At 41.9% G+C, this 18519-nt stretch overlaps 1 protein-coding gene across 1 annotated transcript in view; it reads left to right on the top strand.

The window, feature by feature from the left end:
* Nucleotides 1-18319, top strand: part of MAP3K1 (mitogen-activated protein kinase kinase kinase 1) — an 89451-nt gene extending 71132 nt beyond the window's left edge. The window contains exons 15-20 of the mRNA XM_074995558.1: nucleotides 2362-2514; nucleotides 6413-6575; nucleotides 11764-11895; nucleotides 13139-13281; nucleotides 13753-13884; nucleotides 16153-18319. Coding sequence (XP_074851659.1) covers nucleotides 2362-2514; nucleotides 6413-6575; nucleotides 11764-11895; nucleotides 13139-13281; nucleotides 13753-13884; nucleotides 16153-16302 — 873 coding nt within the window. The 3' untranslated portion in view covers nucleotides 16303-18319. The remainder of the gene's footprint in view (nucleotides 1-2361; nucleotides 2515-6412; nucleotides 6576-11763; nucleotides 11896-13138; nucleotides 13282-13752; nucleotides 13885-16152) is intronic.
* Nucleotides 18320-18519: the final 200 nt, after the last annotated feature.

Here is an 18519-nt window from a genome sequence, read left to right as displayed (position 1 = left end):
GTTCTTCTCTTTGTGCAGACATACGGAGGAGGGTCATCCTTAGGCATACACAGCTGTGTAGGACACCTCTAAATTTGGGGCATGACATGGAAGTGCCTAAGTTAGTGGCACCCTATGCTGGTGTGCTTAGGGATGGGATATTAGGCTGCGGCCAGCACCAGCTCCAGCAGCCCTACCCCTTATATCCGTGCAGGCTATAGCCAGTGCTAATGCCACTCACCAGCTTTTTCTCTTTCTAGCTGGCTGGTGTCCCCCACCCCTGGGCTGGACCACAGCTCTGCAGGGCTGTCACTAAGGTGCTGTGGGGCCAGGACAGCCGCCCTTTCCCCACACACACAGTGTGCCAGGCCTTGGCCCCTGCTTTGCACCTCCACCAGTCTCTGTCCTGCTCCTGCCCCCCACAGCTCCTAAGCCCCTTCTGCAGCCCCTGAGTATAGCGCTGCCTCAGAGAAGCACCCAGCCGCCAAAAGCGGGAGGGGAGGATGTACGTGCTCAGGCTGTGTAGGGCACCACAAATGGTAACTACAGATCTAATAAACAGAACACGGTGCCTTCTTCTAGGAGTCTGACTCAAACACACAGCTGCCACTACAAGTTTGAAGTACTGATATACTCTTGTGGAGGCCATTGTTGAAATGTTTTGATAATGTTTTTGGAGGAAACACATCATCTGATACCCCAAGGAGATATCTGGGCACAAGTGGTATAGAAGAAAGTGTGAAGACAAGAATGGGTAAAGGGTACAAAGCACTTAGAGGATAACAAAGGGAAAGAAAGGTGGAGTAAGCAAAAGTGAGAATAGAGATGTAAGAAGGAAAGAGCTATGCCAGGTGTTCTGACAGTGAGGTTAAATGTGATGCAGAAGTTGAGGGGAACTCAAGTGTCATAAGCAGGCAGCAGGGGTGAAAAAGAATTTTAATAGTAGTACATGTGGGGAGAGTACCTAGGTGGGAGATATGGAAGCTAGAGTAGAGGAAACTACATTCGTTACTCAAATAACAGATAAAAGTTTTAGAAATAGGAATGGTGAGGAAAAGCATATTTTATAGCAATTTTAGAGGAAGAGTTGATGTGATTTGATAAGGGCCTATATATGGAAGGGAAAAGAGTTTGAGCCAGTTTGGAAGCCTAAATGGCAGGGATCATTGCATTGTTGGAGGGAGTTAAGGGATGAGGGGATGTTTGTGGGAAAGCGAAAATATACTTTGATTTTTGCCATGTTGAATGAGAGTTGATGACACATCAAATATGTTAGGAAATTAAAGGTGATCAGAGAGGTTAGCATGGAGAGGTAGATTTGGTTCCTATCATTACATGTTAATTGAAACTTTGAGAGCCAATGAGGTCAGAGAGAGAGAAAATATGGAAGGAAAGGTCACTTCCACTCTCTGGCCATGTCTACACTAGCCCCAAACTTCGAAATGGCCACGCAAATGGCCATTTCGAAGTTTACTAATGAAGCGCTGAAATGCATATTCAGCACTTCATTGGCATGCGGGGGGCCACGGCACTTCGAAATGGATGCGCCTCGCTGCCACGTGGCTCGTCCCGACAGGGCTCCTTTTTGAAAGGACCCCGCCTACTTCGAAGTCCCCTTATTCCCCTGAGCTGATGGGAATAAGGGGACTTCGAAGTAGGCGGGGTCCTTTCGACAAGGAGCCCTGTCGGGATGAGCTGCGTGGTGGTGAGGCGCGTCCATTTCGAAGTGCTGCGGCCGCCCGCATGCCAATGATCCGCTGAATATGCATTTCAGCGCTTCATTAGTAAACTTCGAAATGGCCATTTGCGTGGCCATTTGGAAGTTTGGGGCTAGTGTAGACGTAGCCTCTGTGCCCTGTTTTCCCTCTGACCATCTTATATGTTTAGACTGTAAGGTGTTTGAGGCAGGGACTCTTACCATGTCTTTGAATGGCACCTAGTATATTGGCATCCAATTTCAAATGGAGCTTCTAAGTGCTGTGTGATAATGAGGGAAGAGAGGTGTATGAATTGGGTATTTCAGGCTCTTTCTTTCAGCTTGTGCCTAAATTTGCGATTCGTTTTATTAAACACAATTGGTTTGAAAACAGTTACTTATAAATAGATATTTTAGTTCCTTTTCAAAAAGATTCTTACTGGAGTATACTGGAACTGGATTCTTAAATGTACAGTGTTATAGTCAGCTACCATCTCCATATAGAAGAAGCATTCCCATGTCTGGCACTAGTAATCAGCTGTCCCATTTAGTGATCTCAGGCTTGAAGATGATGTAAGGAAATACATTGACTGACGGGATCAGACTGTTGCCCCTAATTAACTTTAAAAGTCATAGTTTTCATAAAGGCACTTGAAGTTTTTAGCTAATCTTAATTGAATTTGCAGACACCAGAAACGCTGCCTGGACATACCAAAGCAAAACATCATTACAGAGAAGATGTGGAATGGCTCAAAGGTCAGCAAATAGGCCTGGGAGCATTTTCATCCTGTTATCAAGCTCAAGATGTAGGGACTGGGACGTTGATGGCAGTGAAACAGGTATGTGCTCTATTTCAGAGAGTATTTTCTAAAAGTTTATTGACTGAATAGACAGAAGGAAAGAAATGGAACAAATAGGTATTTACTTGGAGCTGTTTGTAATAATGTTTACTGTTTATGACATTCTCTGCAGATCCACAGTGCCTTTCATTGTGAGCCATTGCTTGCTCCTCCACTGTTTTATTCTCCATTGCTTGCTCCTATATTTTATTCTAGAATCCTGAAAATTAAAAATTTCTGACTTTTTTCCAAAGTAATCCCTATTGTCAGGTATAGTCACAGAAACCATCTCTTTCTCTATAGGGATTTAGTGTTACATTTAGATGGGTTCTTCCTCACTTAAATTCAAAATACTAATTTTTCTTTTGTGTAGCTCTTTTTTCAGTAGCTCTTTAAATACTTTTGTGCCTCAACCAAGTTCACGCACCAAGTCAGTATCTGAATTCTAAGTGAAAACCAGATATTTGTTCCCCATGCAGGCCATATTAACTGCATAGCTGTCAGTGTCCTTGATGAACTCTTTTCAGAAGTGGTTAGGCTTTTGCCCACAAAGGACTTGTCCACTGTGAAGAAGCTTATGTTGTTTAAGAGACAATTCTCTTACTCCACAGAGTTATCTGGGTTGGACCAGCATCCTCAATATGGAAAATGCTTCGATAATGGTCTGTATTAGAAGGGCTCAACGATACAGCTATGTTAGTCAGTAGCTTCACAAATAACAAGCAGTCCTGTAGCACCTTGTAGGCTAACCAGTTAATTAGGTCATGAGCTTTTGTGGGTAAGACCCACTTCTTCAGAAAAAAATGGAGTAGAAAAGTTCAGGGTTTATGTAGCAGAGAAGCAGGTGTGGGAAAGGAAAAAAAGGGGGGTTACCTGTCACTAGTAGACCAGTTGATGAAGAAAATTAAGTAGGATGTATTCCATTCCTGCAAGTATCAAAGGTGGGGAAGTTGTCCTTCTAATGCATAAGATAGTTGACATTTCTGTTCAGGCCCAGATTAAAGTTGTCACATTTGTATATGAATTCCAATTCAGATGTTTCCCACTGTAATCCTTTGGTAAAATTCTTTTACAGAAGAACAGCTACTTTTAAGTCCATTATCAAATGTCTCAGGAGGTTAGAGTGACCCCTTATAGGTTTACATGTATTCCAATTTCTGATGTCGGATTTAGTCCATCCTTTGGCAAAGAAACTTTCTGTTTTGTCCAATATACATAGCAGAGGAGAGCCACAAATACAACAGCTACTTTATGGAGAAGGATTTTAAGATCTGCTAGACCTCCACAGAGATTTTCTGCTAAAGGTGTCTCAGGTCAGCAAGACTTTAAAGACAGGACAGGGAAGATATGGCTTGCAGGCTGGACCTGGCCCACCAAGTCCTTTAACTGGCTCAGTGGCTCACCCCTGCAGCAGAAGCAGCACTGCGTAAAGGGCTGCTTCCTGTAGTTTTTGTGCTGTGGAGTGGGGAGAGCTTCACATACTGTTTCTGCTCAGAAAAAATCTCTCAGTTCCTATTGGCCAGAAACTAGTCAATGGGAGCTGAGAGATTTTGCTAGGGGTGGAAGGAGGGCATGAAGGATCCCCCTCCCCTACTTCAGCAAAGAGCCACGTGGAACAGCCAATGTGTTGGGGCTGCTGGCAGGCAGGGAAGCCTAGTTGAGAGTGCTGCTGGTGGCAGCTGCTTAGGTAAGTGTTTCCCAGTCAGAGCCTGCCTCTGGCACATCCCCACCCCACCCCCCATCTCCAGCTCAACTTCCTCGCAGAACCTTCATGCCGTCCTTACACCACTCCCCCAGGCCAGAATTCTCTCTTGCACCCCTACCCCTCTTTGGACCCTGCACCCAATTGCCTGCACCAAATCACCACCCAAACTCTGTGTGTGCATGCACATGCATGTGTGCCCCAGGTCATATCTCCCTCTTAGATCCTACCTGCTTCTATATTCCTCCCCCAGGCCATAATACTCTCCTGGACCTCTACCCGCGAGACCCTGTGTCCCAATACTTTCCCCAGGGCACAACCCCCTGCTTCACCCAAACTCCCTCTACAACACCACACCCTCTCTTGCACCCCTAGTCCTCTACCCCCTCTTCTGCACCCAACCTCCCTTCCAGACCCTGCATCCGCCATTTCCCCCATAGAAAAGTACAGCCCTTGACCACTCACCAAAATCTTGGAGTGGCCACCCAGCAAAAATTATTGCCCACCCTTGCTTTAAAGTCTGGATATTGGGCTTGATAAGAAGGTGGCTAGGTGTACGGTTAATGGTTTGTGATATATGTGACGTCAGACAAAATGGTCTGGTCATCCATTTTGGTCATAAACTCTGACTTTTAAGTTCTGAGATCAGAGAATAAGAGAGTGATGCAAGGATTTTCAAGTCTTCAGATTCAGAGTCGTTAGATCTGTTTCTTCTGAGTGGATGTCAGGTCTATGAAGGGCTCTAAGTGCTTCACCTCCTGTGCAGCTCCTCTTACAAAACAAAAAGGAAGCAAAGACACAGGGAAGCTTCCTTGCAAGATATTTTTCTTTCAAATCTAGTAAATATTAGAATTGAGGATCAGTTTCAGGCATATCCCAGCACATATGAACTCTTATGATCCCAGTTCGCCCTAGGATAATAGGGTCTCACCATGGATCTGAATATTATGGTAGTCAGTACTTATATACCGCATAGTCTCCAGAACCTTAGGACTTTCCTTCTCCTGTTACTTCAGAGACTAAAAAGATGTTTCTGGAATTGGACACAATGGAGGAGGCTTTCATACTGTTGCTTCCAGAGTTATTGATTCAAAGGACATTCATGTATGTCAAGAGTTTTCTCTTTTGAAAGGGTTCCAGGATGCCTGCATTGTGCATCTGCAGACAATATATTTTAAACAACTGTTACTGGAAAGTAACCTTTCATTATTCAGAATCCAGTCCAGGAGAATCCAGGAAATCCTCCTCTGGTTTTGTCATTTCTCTTCCCTCCAATTCAGGTTTATGTAGTTTTTTCTCTTGATTTGTATCTTTGAAGATCCCTCTTTTACAATACAAACAAATTACAGATAATATCAAAACCAAATAATTCCCTCTGATTCTTGCCTATTTCCTAAGAGTCAATAGTACTAATAATGAAAATTAAATAATCTCCTGTAAGGCACATTGCAAAAATTAATAAATACTTACACTAGACTGATGTGGGAAAATGGTAGTTATGTGCACCATTTCAGAGAGGATCGGAGACTATCAAAGAATTTAAGGCCTTATCTCAAGAAATGAGGTCAATTGAAGCCGAAATACTTGGGACTTCTGTGGACCATGTCATAAGCCATGTGCACAAGGTTACCCAATTAGTTAAGACTAGCTACAAGCCAAAACTAAAAACTCTTTACTTCCAGTATCCTAGTCCAGTGGTCAACCATATCCTCTGCCTCCTTCAGAAAGATACTTAATTTTCTGTGGTTTCTTTGTAGTATTTACATGTTCAGTCTCCTGAGTACTAGAAGCACTTTAAAGCAGTTAATGTTGGGAGACTGTGTCCTACAGCCACAGCTCCAAGCATTGTATTTGATATTACATTTCATGTTCACAACTGTTTATAGATCCGCTCTTTGTGCCTCAGTTTTAGCTCACAAAGCTGGGAAGCATAAACACAGAGGATGAGCAGAATATGATATAGGAAGAATGGGATGACGTTGAGGACTGGAGTAATGAAAAATGCACTTAGAGCCGAATTTTCAAAGGTATTTAGGCACCTAGAGATGCAGATAAGCATCTAATGGAATTTGTGAAAGAACCTGAGTAGATTAGGTGCCTAACTCCTGTTGAAATCAATAAGCATTAGGAAATTCAAATTCACATGAAGTTCAAAATTATTATCTAAGGTAAAACGTAAATGTTTTTCTGAAATAGGTGACATATGTTAGGAACACATCTTCTGAGCAGGAAGAGGTAGTTGAAGCACTGAGAGAAGAGATAAGGATGATGAGTCATCTGAACCATCCTAATATCATTCGCATGTTGGGTGCTACCTGTGAAAAGAGCAACTATAATCTCTTCATAGAATGGATGGCAGGTAAACAGCATTTTGTATATCGCATGGGGTAACCAAACTGTGGGAATAAAACGCAAATGTACATTTGCTCCTCTGCTAGGAAGAAAGTAATTCTCTATTTTCCAAGGTTTTCACTGTTAAATGAGCATTGATTTGTGTGTTTCCATGTTAATATGTTTTAATGTGTGACTGCAATTTGCACATTTGTTAGTATACTTGTAGCTACTAGTAGCCAGCACTAGTTTGAGTTACACTGCTTTGCAACCTGTGTGTTTGAGTAATTGTACTAGTATCTTTCCAAAATACTTGAACATTTCAGTGCTTAAGGTGAATTTTGTTTGGGAAGTTGAGCAAAAAATCCTTTCAGCTTGTCCTGAATTTCAGGAATGTATTTGTAATGAGTGGGATTTCTTGTGAAAAAATTTTACCTGTACTTTATGAATGGGGCTAAAGCAGATGAAGTTTATAAGTTAGTAGTGACGAAGTCCTTGTGCAGTTTTGATTCTGGGAGGAAAAGTGGATTAGATTTAATGTGGTAGTTCTCAGACTTCATTACACCATCATTCCCCTCTGACAACAAAAATTACTATGTGATCCTGGGAGAAGGGACTGAAGCCTGAGCTCACATCAGTCCTGTCACCCCAGGAATGGAAGAGGGAGGGAGCCAGCAAAGCCTGAGTCCCACTGCTGTGGGTAGGATGGCCTCAACCCTGGGCAGATATGTTAAAATCAAAGCTTCTGGGCTTAAGTTTTGGCACTCTTGTGCAGGGTAGTGAAGCTCGGGCTTCAGCTTCGGCCTTGGACTCCAGCAATCTAACACCAGACCTGGCAACCCCATTAAAACAGGGTTGTGATCCACATTGGAGTCCCAATGTACAGTTTGAGAACCACTGACTTAAATATATTTGAATATTCTGAACTAAGAGTGTACGATATAAAGGTCTCGATACTCACTGGTGAGCACTTCAGCGTGTGTGCCAAACACATGTATGCAAGTTTAAATACAATTAACTAAAGAAACTTATCTTCTTCCAGTGATTGCTTGTGTCCATTTCCCTTTAGGTGTATGTATTCATCACATGCACTGGTGCCGGAGGTTTTTACCTCGGCAATACTCATAGGGGAGCCATTCTGGTGACATCTGGTGTGGTGCCTCCTGGGTGCAGAATAAGGGGCAGTGCATGCTTCCCCCCACTCCCCGTGTCCTTTTTTGCAGCCAGTGATGATACACTGTATCTGCTATGCTTAAGCCAGTTTTTGCTCTTTCTGCAACACAGTCTGTGTTTAGTGTATAGAGTTCCCTCAGTGTTTCATTAGGTGCTTGCTAGCTAGTTTGGAGTTGGTTGTGTCCTGGATGGTACATAGCATGCCCTGATCTCCAGGCTTCATATAATGTCTAGAGTGCAAGCATTAGTAATGTTAGTTATCTGTTAGTAATCTGCATAACAGCTGCCTAACGTGAGGAGCATTAGCAAAAATTTCCATAGTTGCGAATCGTTCAAGCCTTGAGCAAAGAAGGAAAGGGACATTCATCGCAGGGCACACTTGGAGTCAGCACTGACCCTGCCCCAGAGACTAGATTGGATTGGCCTTGAGCACCATAACTTTGGTGTGGAGTGCTCTGCAAGTGCCATCATCGGGATGGTGCCATCGAGGCCATTACCATCTGGAAGATGAAGATTCCAGTGAAGGGAAGCTCCCCAGTGTCCTGTAAGGGCAAAAGGAAGTCAGGAGCTGAGGCAAGTCACACGGTGCATGGCTCTACACATTGGTTTGGAAGTTGGGGACTGATCAGGCAGAACAGTCAAGCCAGCCCCATCTTGCTCCAGTGATGCCAAGTAGCAAAGAAAGACAGTGGCATGTGGAAGCACCAAAGGCCTTTCAGGCAGCACAGGTCATTCTGGCCTTGCCAGTGCTGGTATAAACACATACTTCCACATGGCAATCTTTGCAGGTCATAGGCATTTTCTTCAACGTATGGTGGGACATGTTCAATATTGGTTGGCCTGGTTGTGTTGTGAAGATTGTTTACCAACTGCATGGCAGTAATGGTGGCCTATCTAAAGTGAAAGGATGTCCAGATTTACCTGTATCTTGAGGACTGGCAGATCGAGGGGAGTCCCAAGCCCAACACAACATCGTGGTCTTCCTAGAGACCAGGCAGTCCTTGAGACTCCTAGTCAATGGCAAAAAGTTCACATAAGTACCGGTTCAAATGATAGAATTTAACTTGACTTTTGTAGAAAAGTGTTCCTATCACTAGACAGATTCCAAGCCGTGGTAAACCTCATAGTTGAGTTGACCTGCACCTGTAGGTCTGCCAGTTCCAACTGGGCCATATGGTGGCATGTACGTTTATAGTCTTCTGCACTAGAGTCTGCATGCTGACAAGTATCAGAGGGGAAACCAAGTTAGTCTGTGTCTGCAAAAACAAGACGAAGCCTTTCAGCACCTTACAGACTAACAGATATACTGGAGCACCAGCTTTTGTAGGCAAAGACTTTGTCAGAAGTGGGTCTTTGCTAACAAATCTTATGCTTCAGTATATCTGTTAGTCTGTAAGGTGCCATAGGAATTCTTGTTGTTTTTACTAGACTCTGCAGGTGGCTGCTCCTGCAATGGCTGACATTGGGTTACTTCCAGTTGGGAACCAGTTGCATAAGGTTGTAGTGATGCCCTCACCCCACTGGCAGTACTTATGCTCTGTGGTGGTGAACCACTCCAGAGAATGTTCCTGTTCAACTCTCCACTCACTCCCTCACATTAGCGTTGGAAGCTGTGGATCTTGGCTGGGGTGTTCACCTCTGTGATCTCCAAACTCAGGGGCTGTGAACCCAGGAGGAAGCGAGGTTGAATTTAAATGTCAAGGAGCACAGAGTGGTTCATCTGGCTTGCATGGTCTTCCTGCTGCGTACATTTGGTAAGGTGGTGCAAGGCCTCAAGGACAACACAACCTTGCTGTTCTACATCAGCAGGCAGGAATGGGCTCGTCAGTTCTGTGCTGGAAAGCACTCGTTTTCTGGGATTTCTGCGTCAGCCATAACGTCCATCTGGAAGCTGATAACCTCCCAGGAATCAGTAACCCCTGGCAGATGACCTCAGCAGGGACTTCTCACCACAAGTGGTCATTCCATCTGGAAGAGGCCCATATAATCTTCCAGAGGTGGGGAATTTGAGGGGGAATGGGTTCCCCTTGGGGACCTATTTGCCACAAGGCAAAACAGAAAGTCATTGTTTTTGGTTCTGATGTGTACTTGGCAGGGGCACTCTCTTCAACACCTTTCTCCTGTCCTGGTTCAAAGTTCTGCTGTTGTGTTCCTGCTGATCTCTCTCACCATTCAGGTCCAACTCCAGATTAAATGGGACATGGCTCAAGTTGTCATGATTGCCCCATTGTGGCCTTGCCACTGGGTTCAGGATGCCCATGAACATGGTGCCATACTCCCCATAGACACTTCCCAACCATTTGGAGTTGTTGTTGCAGGAGCATGCTTGGCTCCTGCAATAGTACCTTGCATCTGTTGGCATGGATGCTCCATGGTTGAGCATAGAGGAACATACTGAGCAGGTCCAGCAGGTCCTGCTGGAAGAGCCAAAATCCATCCACAAGACTAACCTACCAGATGAACTGGATGAGGTTTTCCCACTGGGTATCAAAGTGGGGTATATCTCTCCAAGCTTGCTCCAGTGCAGTACATTCTGGGCTCTTTGCTACAGCTCAGGAACCAGAGGCTGGTGCATTTTAAGTCTCTTTTTTCTCTTCATGACCCAGTTCAGGGACAGACAGTTCTCCTGTGGCTGTGAGATTTCTGCAGGACCTCACATGACTGTTTGCAGGTATAAGGTCCTATTCTGCAGTGGGATCTCAAGCTGGTCCTCTCCAGGCTCACTGGACTGACTTTTGAATTGCTTGGACCCTGCTGCTTTTCCTACTTGTGCTGGAAAGTAGCATTCCTAGTGGTAGCAAAGTCAACAGAGTATGTCTTGGAGATCAAGGCTCTGGTTTAGGATCCCCAGTACGCTGTCTTCCACAAGAGTGAAGTCCAGCTATGGTCCCTCTTAGGGATGTAAAATCCCATTTAATTGGTTAACGGGTTGTACATTAGGCTAACCTACCCAGCAGCTCCCTGATGTCCCTCCCACAGCCGGTACAGATGCAGGGCTTCTCCAGCCCCTAAGCATCAGCTTTTGAACTGGATCACTTCATACATATGAATCTGCAGACAAAGGTACCGTTGCCACAGATGGATTGGATCCTCTTAACCAGGACTCGTGCATCTTCAATAGCCTTCCTGGCACACATTCAAATCCAGCACGTCTGTAGGGCTATGATGTGGTCTCCAGTCCACACATTTTATATCTCACTATTCCTTCACTCAGCAAGCCAGAGATGATGCTGGATTTGGCAGAGCTGTGCTGCCGTCAACGCAGCCATGAACTCCTGTCCAGTTCTGTGGGTACTGCTTGGAATCAGCTGATTTGGAATGAACATGTACAGTCACTTGAAAAATGGACAGTTATCTATTCTGTAACTGGTGTTCTTCGAGATGTGTCGTTCATGTCCATTCCATGTGTAAATGTGCATCACCAATGGTAATAAACCTAGCCATAGGCACTTTGCTAATCAGATGGTGGGGTGTACTTGAATCTCTCCTGACTGGCCACACAGGTGTAGAGTTTACAGAGAACACTGCTTGAGATGTGTAAATATTGTCTTTAGAAAACAAAAATGATAGAAAAATGGCTTTTTTGCATTTTTCTATTAAATTTTAAAAATGTGATTGTTGCATATTAAATATAATAAGAAAAAGGAAAAAAGTAAGGTCCAGAGGAATGCTACACGGGAAGCTTATGTTTTTAATATGGTCATTTAGAACAATATTTCAAATTTTTCTTCAGAAACTTAGTATGGTAAATTGAATGTTTTTGTGGGTGCATTCCATTAGCAACAGAACTCAATAACTCTTATAAGGCTTTTTCAGCTTTCCTTTTTAAAGGGCTATTTAAGGCAAATCATTTCAAAATGTGTACTGAGTCGCAGTTGCAAATTACACTGCTGTGATCAGGATAGAGTTAGTTGCTTACACAGTTAGCACACGTTTGTCACGAGTGTCCAATAAAATCATAGAAAAAATTTTGTCAGCCAAAACTACCTAATGCTAATCATAAGTGTAAATATTGGATAAAATATAAATAATTTGTTTTCCAGGAGGATCAGTTGCTCATTTATTAAGTAAATATGGAGCCTTCAAAGAATCAGTAGTTATTAACTACACAGAACAATTGCTGCGTGGCCTTTCTTATCTCCATGAGAATCAGATTATCCACAGGGATGTCAAAGGTAAGAACTAGGAATTGTCTAATTATTAGAACTCAGAACACAAATTTGATTATTTGAGGGTGGTTATTGTTTGTTTCTCCATTTTACTGGAGATGAAATCTGTGTTGATTTCACATACATTCCATGCTTCTCCCTCTCCCTCCCAGAGCTGGAATGCCACAAATGAGCTGTTTGTAGCTGTTCAATTCTGAGAGGGAGAGGGAGGAGCAGGGATGGAGTGAGAATCAACAGATTTGTAGTGCTCCGAAAGTCCTGGGAGGGCAGGGGAAGAGCAGGTAAGTACAGGGTACCAGTGGATGAGAGATGTGTGGGGAAGGGAGCGGAGAGGGCCACTCATGTGGCCCACTCACTAATTGTGGTTGCCTAGTTCTGGCTTAGAAACATATTTCTCCAGCATGTTGGAGACAAGTGCTGATGCCAGCGGCTGACTTAGATATAAGCAGATTGGTTGAGCTCACAAGCAAAGCAGATCAAACTCAGATCTTTTTGAAGGTCAAAAATGTTCAGATAGCATTTTCTCTTTGTTTTTATTGAGCACCGGGTTTTTTTAGATATGTATGTGGCCCTAGAGCATTTTAGTATTTGAACTTTGGTCTCAGCTTAATTTAGTAGGTAAGAGATTCAGATGAATAGCCACATTTTGGCCATTTCTGATGAGCAATCCTCCAAATCTATGGAATTTTGATTACAAATAAACTGTCCAGTAAACATCCAGTAGAAAGTCCCAGGTCATTGATTTCAGGCTTTCATGTGTCAGTTTATATTCACATTTAAGATACGAGACCAAATTTCAAGAGAGTGCTTTCTTTGCTGCCCTCACCCTTCCCCATTTTCTGGAGTTATTTTCAAGTAGATGTGAGCCATTTACTTTCAAATAGAAGGAAGTAAGATATTTGTAGGGGATCTCACATAGTAAGCGGTGTAATGCCTTCATTAAATTCTAGACAGCACCGTCTTGTAGGGCTGTACTTCACTTCCTACTCTTAGTTGCCGCACTTCTAAGATTTCATACTGCTTTTCTAAATCTTTTATCTCGGATATTCTCAGGTCAGTGTGTGTAATGTTATCTAAGCATAACGAAGACAGATCACCATTATTAGACAATTGTGGGCTGTTCTTAGCTCCTTGCTTTCATGCATTTATCAGACCCTTAGTTCTTTTCTTAAATACAGAGATGTATCTCATTGTATTTTTGTTTTTGACAGAAAGTCAACTAGCAGTATTTTTGTTATGCCATTGACAGGTGCCAATTTGCTAATTGACAGCACGGGTCATAGATTAAGAATTGCTGATTTTGGAGCTGCGGCTAGGTTGGCGTCAAAGGGAACTGGTGCAGGAGAGTTTCAGGGACAGTTGTTGGGAACTATTGCATTTATGGCACCAGAGGTAAGAAGCCATTCTGAAAATTTTGGGGCAGGACGTTTATTAGAGCTTTGTACAAATAATTCAGAAAAATGGTAAAAGAAAATTCTTTGAAATGGTATGTGTAAGTGAAGCACAATTTAATGTAATCTCATCATAAAAATTGCAATTATGTAAAAGATGATGTTTTGTTGCTGTCTTAGTTTCCTTCTCTTCCTAGATTGTTGAGAGATTGACTTGCTTTTCTGTCATGCAGATTACCACTGAGCAGTCTTAATTACAGGGCACTAACTTTTTGTTTGGCCAGGCCATTTAGTTGCTATTATTGTACTTCATACATGAATTAAACATATCAATATTTACATCCCTTAACCCAAAATTTGAATTAAAAAGCACTTGATTTGGCTTCTGTATGTATAGAAAAATGCATGTATCGTATCATATTAAGGACATGGAATTAATTATATTAAACCCTGATGTATCTTCCTTTTGTAGGTGCTGCGGGGCCAACAATATGGTAGAAGCTGTGATGTATGGAGCGTTGGCTGTGCTATTATAGAAATGGCTTGTGCTAAACCACCTTGGAATGCTGAGAAACACTCTAATCACCTTGCTTTAATATTTAAGGTGAGATAGCTTGTATTATAAATAAAGTGAATGTTGGCACTTAGTTCTCGATTTCATGTATAGCAGTATAGATTTTAGGAAAAAATGATTTATACAATGAAAAATAATTGCAATGCTTCCTTTGTATATAAGGCATTTTATTACAAATGCTGCACTGATGTAAATATGCTACACTGTAACTACAGATGACTTCCTCTAGATTTTTTCTTTGAAAAACAATTCATGGCTAAGAATAGCCTTTAAAGGAGTCCTATGCAGTAAACCCCCGAAATGCACAACTTCCAGTTATGCTTAACTTGGCTATCATGAGTTAAGTGCAACTGCAAGCCACTCTGCAGCTGTCTGCCTGCCTGGCTCCCTGAGCTGTCTGTCCTGTGCGTCTTCTCCCAGCTGGGGCAAGCTGGACAGACAGCCAGCCACGCCATGGCAGCTTCTCCCTGGGTTCCTCCAGGTGGAAGAAGCTGGATAGAAGCTGTGCCTGGCTCCCTGACAGCTGGAGCCAGGAAACTGACCAGTGATGTGCTGGTCAGTTTCCCAGCCCCCCGCCCCCCCGCCAGCAAACTGACCAGGAAACTGGTGCTTCCCACAGAAATTTGACTTACGCAGGGGTTGCAAGAACACAACCCCCCATGTAAGTCAGGGGTCTACTGTACTAAGATATGAATATGCCCTTAAGTTAGGGGAGCAAAGCATGAGTGATCCGTGATATCTCCAGAATCATGTCATACATTCAAAAACAACCAAGAAGTCCTGTGGTACCTTATAGACTAACAGATATTTTGAAGCATAAGCTTTCATAGGCAAAGACCCACTTCATCTCCAAACTATCTGTTAATCTATAAGGTGCCACAGGACTTCTTCTTGTTTTTGAAGATACAGACTAACTGGGCTACCTCTCTGATACCTGTCATACGTTGTTTCCTACTTTCCTGTTTGTCGGCTCCAGAAGTGGAAAAAGTACCCAACAGTTACTTTAGTAAAAGTGCAGCTGCTTTCTCTTCTGTATGCTTGAGCACAGTCTAGATGTGATGTGTGTGTGTACACTTAAGTAACTTTTTTGGTACTTTTCCCACCTCTGGTTGGATCACTGGAGTACAAATTATGTGATGGGTGCATTAATATTGTGTAACCTGTGGAAATATCCATAACTAAAAATAGATATTTAGGGTGCACATCTCCAACCCCACAATACTTGAATAAAATAGCCAGTCCATCAAAATTATGCCAATCTTAGAACATTAATAAAGGGTATTAACCCTTTTCTCTCAACTGTTTTTGGCAATTAGAATTCTTATTAATTTTTTAATAAAAACATCTAAAATGTTAATAGAAGTCTAGTTGAATAGCATGCATGAATGCAAGTACAAAATACTGTAAAATAAGAGTTAGTAGTCATTCAGTCTTATCAAACCCAGATAAGCAGCAATCAAATATTGCTCTCTTATTCAGCAGCACACGTGTTGATTGATGGTCTCAGTCAAGACAATGATCACTGTGGTGCTACATGACCACAACTATCATTTTAGTTAACCCTAATTTGCATTCAAATAGAGGGGCTATGGAATGAATCACCTGAGTGCACTACACTTCAGACTTAGTACTTGTGCTTCAAATGCACTGACAAGGCACTGTGATGGAGGGCATAAGGCAGATACCCAACTCTTACTAGATCTGTGATGTGTACTGTTCAAGGAAGAATAATGCTTCTCAAGGTGTAAGTGTAGCAATTTACAGTTCATTGAGTTGATGAATGCCAGGGAGTGTTGTCCCAAAGAATTATAAAAGGATGCAAGGAGATAACTGAGACTTTGGCTGGGTCTACATTTACCTTGACTATCAATGGCTGCTACACAATTTTAGGTATGCCAATTGCATACCAAAAATCGATTTAGCAGCGATCAGTATTCGTCCCTGTCCTCACTGTAGAATGCCGATGGGAGTGCTCCTCCCATCGGCCTTCCTTAATCCTTCCCAGCTCACAAGGTGCTCTAGGGTCGACCTAAGTGTTAGGTCTTCCACGGCAGGTGTAGACCTAGCCTAAGAGTAGCAGCAGAGGGCATGAATTTGGAAAGCAGAGATGAAAGCTAAATGAGGTCAGGGCCAAAACTTTATTTTCTATAATTTAACTTACTTGTACAATATGCAGAGAAATATTGGTCCTGGACATGAGCTGTTGTTGTCTATTCTGTCAGCATCTGCTGGAGTAAAGGGGAGTCCAAAATTCTGTTGATTATAACATCTTGAATACATTTTTCCTTCTGTCTGTAGATTGCAAGCGCAACTACTGCTCCGTCAATCCCCTCACACCTGTCTCCTGGTTTACGAGATGTAACCCTTCGGTGTTTAGAACTTCAACCTCAGGACAGGCCCCCATCACGGGAACTGCTGAAACACCCTGTCTTCCGTACTACATGGTAGCTAATTATGTAAAAATTATGATTTACTGAAGATGCTACTGAATCTAGAACAGTGCCCATCTTGTAGTGCAGTTTAGCACTGCAGCATGTATTATTCTACTGGCTTTAATTATACATCAAGGATTTAAGGCTAGTGGAGGATCCTTACCTAAGTATGTGGTTGACAAATCGAGATCGTTATGTAAACTCAGTATGCAACTTTCACAACTTGAGAAGAAATACGTGAACTGTGCCTTTTCAGAGATCTGGCTCAAGGTGAACAAGAAAGATTTGTTCTTTAAATCTGCATGATTATTTAGCAGATAAGTGATTTTCTTTTCTCGGAGCACTTTTTCAGCAATATTGGCAGCTGAGGGGCTCAGGATCACTGTTCTGTTTCACATTGTGTCCATAAGCAGAGGGTTCTGCTATTCCATTCAGTTTTTCATAACTGGACTATACTTTTAAAACCATATTCTGCCTTCATTAAAAATGTGAGTAGGCAGCTGTGGTTCTACGGTGCATTTACTGCTGGCCCTGTAATTTCCTTTTTGAAGTTATGTTCTATACTTTTCATTTTGTTTGCCATTCAGGGAAAGGTGATCTTTAAAACAATCAAATCTTCAGAACTGCAAACTAGATGTCACTGAATATCTCACTGAATAAAAATATAGATTTATTTGAAATCTGGAATAAAATACTGATAGTTTCAGGCTCTCATAGTGCAGGTATTTTTTAAGGAAGATTTCTCTGCATAAAAAGAACTTGTAACCACAGATCATATTAAATGTTAGTTTTTGAGCCTATTTTCATATAACAGTTTATTTTGGTAAACCGTGTAGGCAAGTTTCCTGTCTAGAGCCATGCCTCCAGCTCCCATTAAAGTTCGTGGGAGTTTTGTTTTTGACTTAAGTAGGAGCAGGACCAGGCTCTGGATTCAAACTCTTACAGCAGGCGTGTCCAACCTGCGGCCCGCGGGCCGCATGCAGCCCTGGACAGCTAGTAATGCGGCCCCACAAGATCGTAAACTTTTAACATTATTATGTGATTTATATACATTAACTATATTTTGTATGCGGCCCAAGACTATCTTCACTCAATGCGGCCCAGGCAAGCCAAAAGGTTGGACACCCATGTCTTCCAGTGTAACAAAACTGTATTCATGTTCATCACTGATATAAAGTTTTACATGCTGTTTTCCTTCTGCAATACATCATCTAGTTATAGTAACAACTGATGATTATGTAATTTGAAAATCTGTTAAAAATATGACCTTACCCTAATAAATTTTGATTTTTAACAAGAAATGAACATGGACTTAAAAAGCAACACGAAGTTTGATGTAAAGTTTCACCAGTACCACAAAATTTGTGTCTTCTGAACAGGTGTTTTCTTTTTTTAAAACAGTCTTTCAGTGGTTTTAAAGGCAGGCTTTTAGGTTCTGATGCATGTAATTCTGAAGGAAAATGGCAGTTTTGCTTTTGGGAGGGGGGTCTTTTTAAATCAAGTACTGATTGTGTTTTAATCCATTTAAAAAATAACTGTTCAAGTTTTAACTCTTCAGAAGCCAGTTGAATTGTTGGACTGAAATAGAATTGGTTATTTTCAAAGACTCAGGACAAATGAAATAAGCTATAGTACATTAAAAATGTACATAAAACAAATTGGAAATAAAATATGTTTAAGATAAGTTTACAGGAATGATAGTGCTCATGCTAATAGAACAGTTTTCATTAGATGTGAATGTGTATTTCTTTTTGAAATTTTACATTCCATTATTCTGGAAGATTGGCACACTTTGAAGAGTTAAAAAAAAAAAAAACGAAATGTGAAGTTTGGTAGCTCTAACTGTATTGTACTTGACTTTTTCTTGCTTTTTTAACCACTTAGAATTCTTCCTTATTATAATAAGATTGTTTCCAAGTCTTTCTTATGTGCAAGCTTTAAAGGATGCACTCTTGCCAATTCATGTACTGGAAGATCAGTTGTCAGATTAGTACTTTTTCTGGCAGAAATGTAAACTGTATACACTGATGAACCTCAGCTAATCAGTATTACTTTGTAGATCACCATGCCTATCACATTTCAAACTCACTGCCTCTAGATGTCCAAATGCATATTGTTTGAGTTTGTTTGCATTTCCCTCGGCTTGCTGGTAATTGTGGTGTTTTTAAAATGCAGATGTGATGTAATATTCTTATTTTCTTTGGATCAAAGCTGGACTGAAAATTGTATTGTG

The sequence above is a fragment of the Carettochelys insculpta genome, chromosome 5 (genome assembly GCF_033958435.1).
Source record: "Carettochelys insculpta isolate YL-2023 chromosome 5, ASM3395843v1, whole genome shotgun sequence".
Taxonomy (NCBI): Eukaryota; Metazoa; Chordata; order Testudines; family Carettochelyidae; genus Carettochelys; species Carettochelys insculpta.
This window is presented reverse-complemented; position numbering and strand designations above follow the sequence as displayed.